General features: G+C 43.9%; 1 protein-coding gene across 4 annotated transcripts in view; it reads left to right on the top strand.

Annotated features, from left to right (window-relative positions):
- Positions 1-13239, top strand: part of LOC139384481 (cell migration-inducing and hyaluronan-binding protein-like) — a 176285-nt gene that overhangs the window by 78305 nt on the left and 84741 nt on the right. For all 4 annotated transcript variants that reach the window (XM_071129267.1, XM_071129266.1, XM_071129268.1 and 1 more), the window contains exon 2: positions 3961-4140. In XM_071129267.1, the coding sequence (XP_070985368.1) occupies positions 4089-4140 (52 nt within the window). In that variant the 5' untranslated portion in view covers positions 3961-4088. The remainder of the gene's footprint in view (positions 1-3960; positions 4141-13239) is intronic.

Below are 13239 nucleotides of genomic sequence, written 5' to 3'. Positions count from 1 at the left end.
AGTGTGTTGGCAACAGCCACTCAATGTTAGTGGTGGCTGTTTAACAGTCTGATGGCCTTGAGATAGAAGCTGTTTTTCAGTCTCTCGGTCCCAGCTTTGATGCACCTGTACTGACCTCGCCTTCTGGGTGATAGCGGGGTGAACAGGCAGTGGCTCGGGTGGTTGTTGTCCTTGATGATCTTTATGGCCTTCCTGTGACATCGGGTGGTGTAGGTGTCCTGGAGGGCAGGTAGTTTGCCCCCGGTGATGCGTTGTGCAGACCTCACTACCCTCTGGAGAGCCTTACGGTTGTGGGCGGAGCAGTTGCCGTACCAGGCGGTGATACAGCCCGACAGGATGCTCTCGATTGTGCATCTGTAGAAATTTGTGAGTGCTTTTGGTGACAAGCCGAATTTCTTCAGCCTCCTGAGGTTGAAGAGGCGCTGCTGCGCCTTCTTCACAACGCTGTCTGTGTGGGTGGACCAATTCAGTTTGTCTGTGATGTGTACGCCGAGGAACTTAAAACTTACTACCCTCTCCACTACTGTTCCATCGATGTGGATAGGGGGGGTGTTCCCTCTGCTGTTTCCTGAAGTCCACAATCATCTCCTTAGTTTTGTTGACGTTGAGTGTGAGGTTATTTTCCTGACACCACACTCCGAGGGCCCTCACCTCCTCCCTGTAGGCCGTCTCGTTGTTGTTGGTAATCAAGCCTACCACTGTTGTGTCGTCCGCAAACTTGATGATTGAGTTGGAGGCGTGCGTGGCCACGCAGTCGTGGGTGAACAGGGAGTACAGGAGAGGGCTCAGAACGCACCCTTGTGGGGCCCCAGTGTTGAGGATCAGCGGGGTGGAAATGTTGTTGCCTACCCTCACCACCTGGGGGCGGCCCGTCAGGAAGTCCAGTACCCAGTTGCACAGGGCGGGGTCGAGACCCAGGGTCTCGAGCTTGATGACGAGCTTGGAGGGCACTATGGTGTTAAATGCCGAGCTGTAGTCGATGAACAGCATTCTCACATAGTTATTCCTCTTGTCCAGATGGGTTAGGGCAGTGTGCAGTGTGGTTGAGATTGCATCGTCTGTGGACCTATTTGGGCGGTGTGTGTGTGTGCATGTGTGTGTGCATGTGTGTGTGCACGTGTGTGTCTGTGTGTGTTATGCTAGGGTGTGGTGTAGATTTTAGGGTGTGTGTCTCATCAGCACAGTTCTGAGGGGATCATGTTCCTCTCATATTCAGTGTTTTTGGTGAAATACCATTATCTACATTACCTACATTACCTACTGTAGCTCCAGCTGTCCATGGTTTTAACAAGACTCAACTGCTACAATAGTCCTGCTTTGTCTGTCATTTGGTATTCTACCATAATAGTATATTATTTATTGTAGTTTTAGGTTTATACTGCTGTTTTTTTACCCTAAAAGTATATTATTACAAACTATTCATGGAGCTAATGGATGTTTATATAGGGCATTTGGGTCTGGTTTTAGTTTAGAAGGAAATGACGGTCATTGAAGGTCCTGTCTCCACCCCGTTTTCTCTCTCTGTGTGTGTGTGTGTGTGTGTGTGTGTGTGTGTGTGTGTGTGTGTGTGTGTGGTTGGTGAGCGTACTTCAGGAAGAGAAAAAGGTGAATCCCTCACCGAAGTTCTATTAATCCTGTGGGTGGGTGGGTGTGTGTGTGTGTGTGTGTGTGTGTGTGTGTTTCCACAGAGCAATGCTGAGACGTAGAGTAACTTCTGCTTTCATAGTTCCGCTGAGCCCATAAACTCTCTCATAACCAGCAGGCTTGTACTCTACACTGTGTGTGTGTGTGTGTGTGTGTGTGTGTGTGTGTGTGTGTGTACTACAGCGTAGACAGCTACTGAACTAAGGTTCTGTTAATATTCCCTGTGCTGGAGGTGAAAGAAACACACACCTGTTTAGGCGAGGTGCTGGCTAGAACAGAGTTTCTACTGTATCTAGACCAACATGTCTTAGAATCTATAGACTGAGAGGTTCTACTGTATCTAGACCAACATGTCTTAGAATCTTGTCACGCTCGTCGTCATGATTGGACCAAAGTGCAGCGTGCGTAGAGTTCCACATATTTTAATTAATAGAAACTCACCAAACAAACAAGCACAAACAAAACGTGACGCTACTGGTGTGCACACAGGCAACTAACTGTAGACAAGATTCCACAAACACAATGGGGAAAATGGCTACCTAAATATGATCCCCAATCAGAGACAATGATAAACAGCTGCCTCTGATTGGGAACCATATCAGGCCACCATAGAAATACAATTCACCTAGATGACCCACCCTAGTCACTATCACGCCCCATGCCCCATGTATCTAGACCAACATGTTTTAGAATCTATAGAATGAGAGGTTCTACTGTATCTAGAACCAACATGTATTTGAAATCAATTTACTGAGGTTACAATAGAACCTCTCAGTCTATAGAATGTGGGGGAGTGTGTGTGTTTGTGATGCCCCAGATAAAACATCACGTCTAATTTGAACAGAGGAATGTACGTGTTGTTAATACCCCTTTAGTGGAACACACACACACACACACACACACACACACTTACACACACACACACACACACACTAGCCCTTATCTTATCTTCTCTCTGCTTCTTCTCTCTCTGCAGGACTAACCGGACCAGCTTCCCTGTGGCATTGTGGGACTGAGAACACCAATATTGATGAGGGGCCAGTTTAGTCCCAACCTCCCCTCTGTGTCTGCAGGTCCAGTTCTGACAAGAGGATACTCACTATGACTAATGGACCCCTCTCTCTGCGTCCAGTCTCTCTGTATACAACTCCTCCTTTGAGATAGATGGAATAAAAACTCTTAACAAATCTATGTTACGTCATTTCTTATTCTGTGTGTCATGTCTTCATGTATCTACAAATCATTTTTAGAACAGGGTCACTATTTTAGCCTAGTGTTGATTTTGGGTAACCTAGCGTCTTAGAGCGTTAGTAACCGAAAGGTCGCTGGTTCGAGTCCCTGAGTCATCTTGGTGAAACATCTGTCTATTCGCCCTTGAACAACGCACCTAACCCTAATATCTCCTGTAAGTCTCTCTGGATAAGAGCGTCTGCTAAATGACTAACATGTAAATGGAATGGATCTGCTGTATCTAACTCCACTATGGTGAAAACAACAGACAAAAAACTCATTAGCAACTATAGGCTCCAATGTATTAAAAGGAACACGGAGACTGGAATTGAATCAAATCTGCTTTAGAAATGTTTCTGTAAGTTCTTTGTTCAAATTCTACTTCAATAGCGTTTCCCAAAATTCCCAGGTTTTTCAGAAATCCTAGTTGGAAGATCACAGAATAAGCAGAAAACCCAGAATCCTCCTACCAGGATGTCTGGAAAAGCTTTCCTGGAATTTTACCACCCTACTTAAACACATCTGTACATCCACCTGAAAGACGTCCACCAGTAATAGGTTTAATTACATTTATTTGAATACCCATAATAACTGTTTCGTGTTTTTACCTTTGTAAAAACAGGTACTGCTTCAATACAATGCAAGAAACAGCCAATTTAATTGGGCCCAACGTTTAGTCCTCATATGTCCTCATACAGTAGGGTTTTCCCTCCTTGTTACGTAAGTTTTTATATAACTAGTGTAAAACCAGTGAGATATAACTGTTATTATCCCAGTGGCTATGCTACGTTTGTCGCTGTGCTAGTCTTTGATCCTGAGAGATGGGAGATATAGGGAGAAAACTTCTCTCCTCCAACTCTTTGAAGTCTAAAACACCAACGTTTTCAAATCCTCAAAAGCCTTGACTGTAAAGAGCATGGCACCATGGAATGTTATACGCCAGTCCTGTGTGTGTGTGTGTGTGCACGTATGTGTGTATGCATATATATATATGTGTGTGTGTGTACGTGTGTGTGTGTGTCTGCACATGTTACGATGCCAAGTCTTGGTTTAACACTATTTGTCTTCTATCTGTTCTTATTGCAGGTGCCTTTGGCCTCATCCCCCTGTGAGCCCCTGCTAACCCACATTAAGCCCTACGAAGTGCACACTCTGAAGTGCACACTCTGGAGAAAACTTATCTTCTGCCAGTAATCCATACTTCTCATTGAGAGATGAAGATGTGCGTCCCACTGCTGATGGCTGTGCTGCCTATCATACAGGCAGGTCAGTACTGCAGTTATTACAGCTGGGGCGGCAGGGTAGCCTAGTGGTTAGAGAGTTGGACTAGGAACCGGAAGGTTGCAAGTTCAAACCCCCGAGCTGATAAGGTACTAATCTGTCGTTCTGCCCCTGAACAGGCAGTTAACCCACTGTTCCTAGGCCGTCATTGAAAATAAGAATTTGTTCTTAACTGACTTGCCTGGTTAAATAAAGGTAAAATAAAAAAAATAAATAAACAGCTCTTATGAATGTTATGACTGTGTTATGACAGGTATTACAGAGGTATTAGGGGTTTAAGACAGGTCAGTACTGAAGATATTACAGCTCTTATGAATGTTATGACTGTGTTATGACAGGTATTACAGAGGTATTAGGGGTTTACGACAGGTCAGTACTGCAGATATTACAGCTCGTATGAATGTTATGACTGTGTAATGACAGGTATTACAGAGGTATTAGGGGTTTAGGACAGGTCATTCAGCTGTTATTACAGGTATGAGACTATGATCTGAAGTCAGAATACTGCCCCACCTCCACCATGTAGAGTTTCCTGTAGTGGAACATGGCCCTGTTAGAGGGTAGAGTTTTCTATAGTGGAACATGGCCCTGGTAGAGGGTAGAGTTTTCTGTAGTGGAACATGGCCCTGGTAGAGGGTAGAGTTTTCTGTAGTGGAACATGGCCCTGGTAGAGGGTAGAGTTTTCTGTAGTGGAACATGGCCCTGGTAGAGGGTAGAGTTTTCTGTAGTGGAACATAGCCCTGACTAGCTGCAGAACAACAATTTTTAGGTATTTGACCTTTGTAGTTGAGTAGGATGGAGAGGGATGAAGGAGGATAAATGGATGGTGAGAGATGAATGGAGGAAGAGAGATGTAGGGAGAGAGAGTATGGAGGGAGGCAGCATAATAGAATGAGAGGGTAGGAGGTAGAGGGAGAACGATGGAGGGGGTGAAATGGAAGGAGAGAGAGCGAGAGGAGGGAGATGGAAAGAGCAAGGGAATGAGAGGGATGGGGAGAGTTTGAAAGAGAGGTAATGAGAGGGAAAGTGGGAGCGGTATGAAGGGAGGGAGTGAGAAGGAGGAAGTAGGTCAGTCTGAGCGATTGAAGGTATAACTGTGTCTGCCACGTGTGAGGAAAGGAGAGTGGATCTCCGTCTCCACCACCCTGTGTGTCTAGGTGTGTGTGTGTCTGGGTGTGTGTGTTTGGGTGTGTGGGTGTGTGTGTGTGTGTGTCTTGGTGTGTGTGTGTGTGTGTGTGTGTGTGTGGCAGGGCAGCCTCTAAAGCCATGGCTAGACTCCAATGGCTCAGGTTTTCATAGTAACGGACACATGACAAATATTTCTACATTTCCTTCCTTCTCTCTCTGTCAGTTAAATGTTAAATTAAATTCAAGGGTCTTTATTGGCATGGGAAACATTGCCAAAGCAAAGTTTCTCTCTCTCTTTCTCTCTCACGCTCTCACGCTCTCTCTTCCTTTCTCTCACTGCTGTTTCCTACCATAGTGTTTTTGTTTTTGACAGTAAGCTACTCTGTATATTCACTAACATGAAGGCCTAGCTTCGGTTGCCAGGTTGACTTCCTCCGGTTGCCAGATTGGGTCATAATCCCACTTACCCTTTAAAGGGCAGAAAAGTAACATGAGCAGTAGGAGGGAGGCATGTGTTTATGCTGCTGTTTTTGTCTGTTGTAAATACGCATGTATGCACACACACACACACACACACACACACGCACACACACACACACACACGCACAGACACACACACACACACACACACACACACACACACACACACACACACACACACACACACACACACACACACACGACATCATGCCTTTCTGTGTTAGTGTGCTCTTAAAACACAGCATGAAGTTCCAACATAATGACAAAGACTTTAAACAGTGCTATTGTCAAACTTACTGTCAAAATAATATACATATTTATAATTAATGTATGATGTTGTTTATTAACACCCTCTGCTACCCACTGGTAGAGCCCAATGGAGTAAGATGAAGATCCCCCTTAGACACTGATCTAAGCTCAGTTTAGCATATTCCCCATAATGGTTAGGGTTAAGCTCCTTGGAGGAAAAGCTGATCCTAGATATCTGCCTAAGGACAACTTCTTCAAAGCATCATCTCATCTGCCTTTCCATAGGGATTCACAGAATGAGAGCGAGTGGTTGAGGGCAGAAATAGACAATAGCTACAGTATGCTTTCTGGGATGTTGTTTTGTTGTTGTTTACAGTATGCTTTGTGGAATGTTGTTTTGTTGTTGTTTACAGTATGCTTTGTGGCGTGTTGTTTTGTTGTTGTTTACAGTATGCTTTGGGGTGTTGTTTTGTAGTTGTTTACACTATGCTTTGTGGGGTGTTGTTTTGTTGTTGTTTACATTATGCTTTGTGTGGTGTTGCTGTTTACACTATGCTTTGTGGGGTGTTGTTGTTTACAGTAGGCTTTGTGGGGTGTTGTTTTGTAGTTGTTTACACTATGCTTTGTGGAGTGTTGTTGTTTACACTATGCTTTGTGGGGTGTTGTTGTTTACACTATGCTTTGTGGGGTGTTGTTGTTTACACTATGCTTTGTGGGGTGTTGTTGTTTACACTATGCTTTGTGGAGTGTTGTTGTTTACACTATGCTTTGTGGGGTGTTGTTGTTTACACTATGCTTTGTGGGGTGTTGTTGTTTACACTATGCTTTGTGGAGTGTTGTTGTTTACACTATGCTTTGTGGAGTGTTGTTGTTTACACTATGCTTTGTGGGGTGTTGTTGTTTACACTATGCTTTGTGGGGTGTTGTTGTTTACACTATGCTTTGTGGAGTGTTGTTGTTTACACTATGCTTTGTGGGGTGTTGTTGTTTACACTATGCTTTGTGGAGTGTTGTTGTTTACACTATGCTTTGTGGAGTGTTGTTGTTTACACTATGCTTTGTGGGGTGTTGTTGTTTACACTATGCTTTGTGGAGTGTTGTTGTTTACACTATGCTTTGTGGAGTGTTGTTGTTTACACTATGCTTTGTGGGGTGTTGTTGTTTACACTATGCTTTGTGGAGTGTTGTTGTTTACACTATGCTTTGTGGAGTGTTGTTGTTTACACTATGCTTTGTGGGGTGTTGTTGTTTACACTATGCTTTGTGGAGTGTTGTTGTTTACACTATGCTTTGTGGAGTGTTGTTGTTTACACTATGCTTTGTGGGGTGTTGTTGTTTACACTATGCTTTGTGGGGTGTTGTTGTTTACACTATGCTTTGTGGGGTGTTGTTGTTTACACTATGCTTTGTGGGGTGTTGTTGTTTACACTATGCTTTGTGGGGTGTTGTTGTTTACACTATGCTTTGTGGGGTGTTGTTGTTTACACTATGCTTTGTGGGGTGTTGTTGCTTACACTATGCTTTGTGGGGTGTTGTTGTTTACACTATGCTTTGTGGGGTGTTGTTGTTTACACTATGCTTTGTGGGGTGTTGTTGTTTACAGTATGCTTTGTGGGGTGTTGTTGTTTACACTATGCTTTGTGGGGTGTTGTTGTTTACACTATGCTTTGTGGAGTGTTGTTGTTTACACTATGCTTTGTGGAGTGTTGTTGTTTACACTATGCTTTGTGGAGTGTTGTTGTTTACACTATGCTTTGTGGAGTGTTGTTGTTTACACTATGCTTTGTGGGGTGTTGTTGTTTACACTATGCTTTGTGGAGTGTTGTTGTTTACAGTATGCTTTGTGGAGTGTTGTTGTTTACACTATGCTTTGTGGGGTGTTGTTGTTTACACTATGCTTTGTGGGGTGTTGTTGTTTACACTATGCTTTGTGGGGTGTTGTTGTTTACAGTATGCTTTGTGGGGTGTTGTTGTTTACACTATGCTTTGTGGGGTGTTGTTGTTTACACTATGCTTTGTGGGGTGTTGTTGTTTACACTATGCTTTGTGGGGTGTTGTTGCTTACACTATGCTTTGTGGGGTGTTGTTGTTTACACTATGCTTTGTGGGGTGTTGTTTTGTTGTTGTTTACACTATGCTTTGTGGGGTGTTGTTGTTTACACTATGCTTTGTGGGGTGTTGTTGTTTACAGTATGCTTTGTGGGGTGTTGTTGTTTACACTATGCTTTGTGGGGTGTTGTTGTTTACACTATGCTTTGTGGGGTGTTGTTGTTTACACTATGCTTTGTGGGGTGTTGTTGTTTACACTATGCTTTGTGGGGTGTTGTTGTTTACACTATGCTTTGTGGGGTGTTGTTGTTTACACTATGCACCACTCGGAAGCCCACTCTTGACTGAAATAAACTTCATTATGTTGTCATCCAGAGCCACATGTGTTTATTTTCCAGCTATAACACAACATTTTACAAGTGCTTTGTGTTTTCATGTTTGGCCATGGAAAATCAAGTATCATTTTATCTTGATACTGGTATCGTGATAACCCTAACACACACACACACACACACACACACACACACACACACACACACACACACACACACACACACACACACACACACACACACACACACACACTCACACACACACACTCACACACTCTCACACACACACTCACACACTCACACACACACTCTCACACTCACACACACACACTCACACACACACACTCACACACTCACACACACACACTCACACACACTCACACACACACACTCACACACACACACACACACACACACACACACACACACACACACACACACAGAATTTCCTATTGAAAACTTGCATCCAGTCCATTTGAAGGTCCTGGAGGTGATGTTTCAGTTTCTAAATCGTTCCTGGCTTTCGAAACCTCCTAAATATAAAGTCCTATGTTTGACCAGAGATTTATGTGGCTGTCCCTATGTGGCTCCGCTCAAAAGCAGTGCACTTGTGTATGTGGCTGTGTGTGTGTGTGTGTGTATGTGGCTGTCTGTGTGTGTGTGGCTGTCTGTGTGTGTGTGTGTGTGTATGTGGCTGTGTGTGTGTGTGTGTGTGTGTGTATGTGGCTGTGGCTGTGTGTGTGTGTGTATGTGGCTGTCTGTGTGTGTGTGTGTGTGTGTGTGTGGCTGTCTGTGTGTGTGTGTGTGTGTATGTGTGTGTGTGTGTGTGTGTGTGTGTGTGTGTGTGGCTGCCTGTGTGTGTGTGTGTGTGTGTGTATGTGTGTGTGTGTGTATGTGGCTGTCTGTGTGTGTGTGTGTGTGTGTGTGTGTGTGGCTGTGTGTGTGTGTGTGTGTGTGTGTGTGTGTGTGTGTGTGTGTGTGTGTGTGTGTGTGTGTGTGTGTGTGTGTGTGTGGCTGCATGTGTGTGTGTGGCTGTGTGTGTGTGAGTGTGGCTGTCTGTGTGTGTGTGTATGTGGCTGTCTGTGTGTGTGTGCGTATATGTGTGGCTGTTTGTGTGTGTATGTGGCTGTCTGTGTGCGTATATGTGTGGCTGTCTGTGTGTATGTGTCTGTCTGTGTGTGTGTGTGTAGGTGTGTGTCTGTCTGTCTGTCTGTGTGTGTGTATGTGGCTGTGTTGTGTGTGTGGTGTGTGTGTGTTGTGGTGTGTGTGTGTGTGTGTGTGTGTGTGTGTGTGTGTATGTGTGTGTGTGTGTGTGTGTGTGTGTGTGTGTGTGTGTGTGTGTATGTGGCTGTGTGTGTGTGTGTGTGTATGTGGCTGTCTGTGTGTGTGTGTGTGTGTATGTGGCTGTCTGTGTGTGTGTGTGCGTATATGTGTGGCTGTTTGTGTGTGTATGTGGCTGTCTGTGTGTGTGTGTGTGTCTGTCTGTGTGTGTGTGTCTGTCTGTGTGTGTGTGTGTGTGTATGTGGCTGTGTGTGTGTGTGTGTGTGTGTGTGTGTGTATGTGGCTGTGTGTGTGTGTGTATGTGGCTGTCTGTGTGTGTGTGTGTGTGTGTGTGTGGCTGTCTGTGTGTGTGTGTGTGTGTATGTGGCTGTGTGTGTGTGTGTGTGTGTGTGTGTGTGTGTGTGTGTGTGGCTGCCTGTGTGTGTGTGTGTGTGTGTGTATGTGTGTGTGTGTGTATGTGGCTGTCTGTGTGTGTGTGTGTGTGTGTGTGTGTGTGTGTGTGTGTGTGTATGTGGCTGTGTGTGTGTGTGTGTGTGTGTGTGTGTGTGTGTGTGTGTGTGTGTGTGTGTGTGTGTGTGTGTGTGTGTGTGTGTGTGTGTGTGTGTGTGTGTGCTGCATGTGTGTGTGTGGCTGTGTGTGTGTGAGTGTGGCTGTCTGTGTGTGTGTGTATGTGGCTGTCTGTGTGTGTGTGCGTATATGTGTGGCTGTTTGTGTGTGTATGTGGCTGTCTGTGTGCGTATATGTGTGGCTGTCTGTGTGTATGTGTCTGTCTGTGTGTGTGTGTGTGTAGGTGTGTGTCTGTCTGTCTGTCTGTGTGTGTGTATGTGGCTGTGTTGTGTGTGTGGTGTGTGTGTGTTGTGGTGTGTGTGTGTTGTGTGTGTGTGTGTGTGTGTGTGTGTGTGTGTGTGTGTGTGTGTGTGTGTATGTGTGTGTGTGTGTGTGTGTGTGTGTGTATGTGTGTGTGTGTGTGTGTGTGTGTGTATGTGGCTGTCTGTGTGTGTGTGTGTGTGTATGTGGCTGTCTGTGTGTGTGTGTGCGTATATGTGTGGCTGTTTGTGTGTGTATGTGGCTGTCTGTGTGTGTGTGTGTGTCTGTCTGTGTGTGTGTGTCTGTCTGTGTGTGTGTGTGTGTGTGTGTCTGTCTGTGTGTGTGTGTGTGTGTGTGTGTCTGTCTGTGTGTCTGTCTGTGTGTGTGTGTGTGTGTGTCTGTCTGTGTGTGTGTGTGTGTGTCTGTCTGTCTGTGTGTGTGGCTGTCTGTGTGTCATTTGAGACAGAGTTCAGTCAGGGTACACTGTGGTTTTGATGAAACAGTTTGAAAAGCGTTGAGGTCAGCGTTTCCACATGTCCGCTGCCAGGCACGCCGAGACTTGGCCTCGCTTCCTTGGGAATTATATTATTATCCGTTCACTCTGAATGCTCAGGAAATACTCTGGTTAATGATGGGAGAGTTGTGGAGAGAGGACGTATGTGGGTATATGTTTGTTGTGTCAATGTGTATATGAATAACGTGTGATAAACACAATCCATTTGAATCTACATCTTTAGTCTCCTTATCATAGGGAAGATCAAAACAGTTCCTTTTAATTCCTTTTCTACAAATGTAATTTACCTGCTCATTTTACCAGCATTGTTGGTAAAATTCTAATTTGAATTAGAATTCTAATTTCTAATTACATTCTAATTTGAAGTGCTATGACGTCATACTTGTTTGATAATATTTCCATTTCTGGCATTACTTATCTCATATGTATATACTGTATTCTATACTATTCTACTGTATCTTAGTCACTTTAATAATGTTTACATATCTGGCTTACTCATCTCATATGTATATACTGTATTCTATACCATTCTACTGTATCTTAGTACATGCCGCTCTGACATCGCTCGTCCATATGTATATATTCTTAATTCATTCCTACTTAGATGTGTGTGTATTGGGTACAGCATATTTTTTGAAAATGTTAGATATTACTGGTTAGACATTACTGCACTGTCGGAGCTAGAAACACAAGCATTTCGCTGCAGCTGAATAACATCTGCTAAACACGTGTATGTAACCAATACAATTTGATTGATTTGGACGCCGTTGACACTATTTTCAGCATGAGCAGGCTCGTTCACGAGCTTTAAAAAAATGCTTCCCATTTAATTTGAGCTTAAGTCGTTTTTTTTCATTATTTTTTTATTTCACCTTTATTTAACCAGGTAGGCTAGTTGAGAACAAGTTCTCATTTACAACACAGAGTTACACATGGAGTAAACAATTAACAAGTCAATAATACAGTAGAAAAAAGGAGAGTCTATATACATTATGTGCAGATTAACACTGGAGTGATAAATGATCAGATGGTCATGTACAGGTAGAGATATTGGTGTGCAAAAGAGCAGAAAATAAAATAAATAAAAACAGTATGGGGATGAGGTAGGTAAAAATGGGTGGGCTATTTACCGATAGACTATGTACAGCTGCAGCGATCGGTTAGCTGCTCAGATAGCAGATGTTTGAAGTTGGTGAGGGAGATAAAAGTCTCCAAGTTACCAAGTTGTTCGGACGAGATAATTCCATTTTTCTTGTTATTGTTTGCCTTGGGCTTCAGGGCTTCTGTAAGTTTGTGTTTTTGCCTGTGTTCATGTTTTATTTGAGTTTGTTTATGTGGCATACTGTGTGAATGTGTGTGTGCAGATGTCATTGCCCAGTGTAGTGCAACGCCTGTTGCAGATCGCCAAACCACTGTCCTTCACATCATGATCACACAGAGAACAGAGGAAGTAGGAACTCTGAACCTATTGGTGGACTCCAGATACTTCCCTTTACACACTCTCTCTCTCTCTCTCTCTCTCGCTCGCACTCTCGCTCTCTTGCTCTCTCGCTCGCACTCTCGCACTCTCGCTCTCTCGCTCTCTCGCACTCTCGCTCTCTTGCTCTCTCGCTCTCTCTCAATTTCAAAGGCTTTTTTGGCATGGGAAACATATGTTAACATTGCCAAAGCAAGTGAAGTAGATAATAAACAAAAGTGAAATAAACAATAAAAATTAACAGTAAACACTACAATCACAAAAGTGCCAAAAGAATAAATACATTTTACAGACATTTCAAATGTCTCTCATTCTCTCTTTTTCTCTCTTTGTCTATCTTTTTCTTTCTCGATCTTTCTCTCTCCTATCTGTTCCTCTCTGTTCCTCTCTCTCTCTCTCTCTCTCTCTCTCTCTCTCTCTCTCTCTCTCTCTCTCTCTCTCTGAACTGTTCTTTCTCTCTCTCTGAACCTCCAGCATCCCCAGAGCTATACTACTAGCTGTCTAACCCCTTGTTGCAATAACAGCTAGTTCTTTAGCCAACTCCTTGAGTCAGACACGACATGAGAATGACAAAGGATTTGGCTAAAGCCCAGACAGATCTAGTTCCAAGACCTAACTCTCAAACTGCTGTGTCCGATGGTTTCTCAGCTGGGTTCTTTCATGGAGAAAACCAGTCGATTGGAGCCTATTAATCAATCTGTATTAGCCCAGGGGAAAATCTGGTTGGCCTGCCCGTTTGGTGTCCGTCCAATCAATGACATTGACTG

Source organism: Oncorhynchus clarkii, chromosome 26 (genome assembly GCF_045791955.1).
Source record: "Oncorhynchus clarkii lewisi isolate Uvic-CL-2024 chromosome 26, UVic_Ocla_1.0, whole genome shotgun sequence".
Taxonomy (NCBI): domain Eukaryota; kingdom Metazoa; phylum Chordata; class Actinopteri; order Salmoniformes; family Salmonidae; genus Oncorhynchus; species Oncorhynchus clarkii.
The sequence above is the reverse complement of the archived record's forward strand: the minus strand, read 5'-3'. Positions and strand labels throughout refer to the sequence as shown.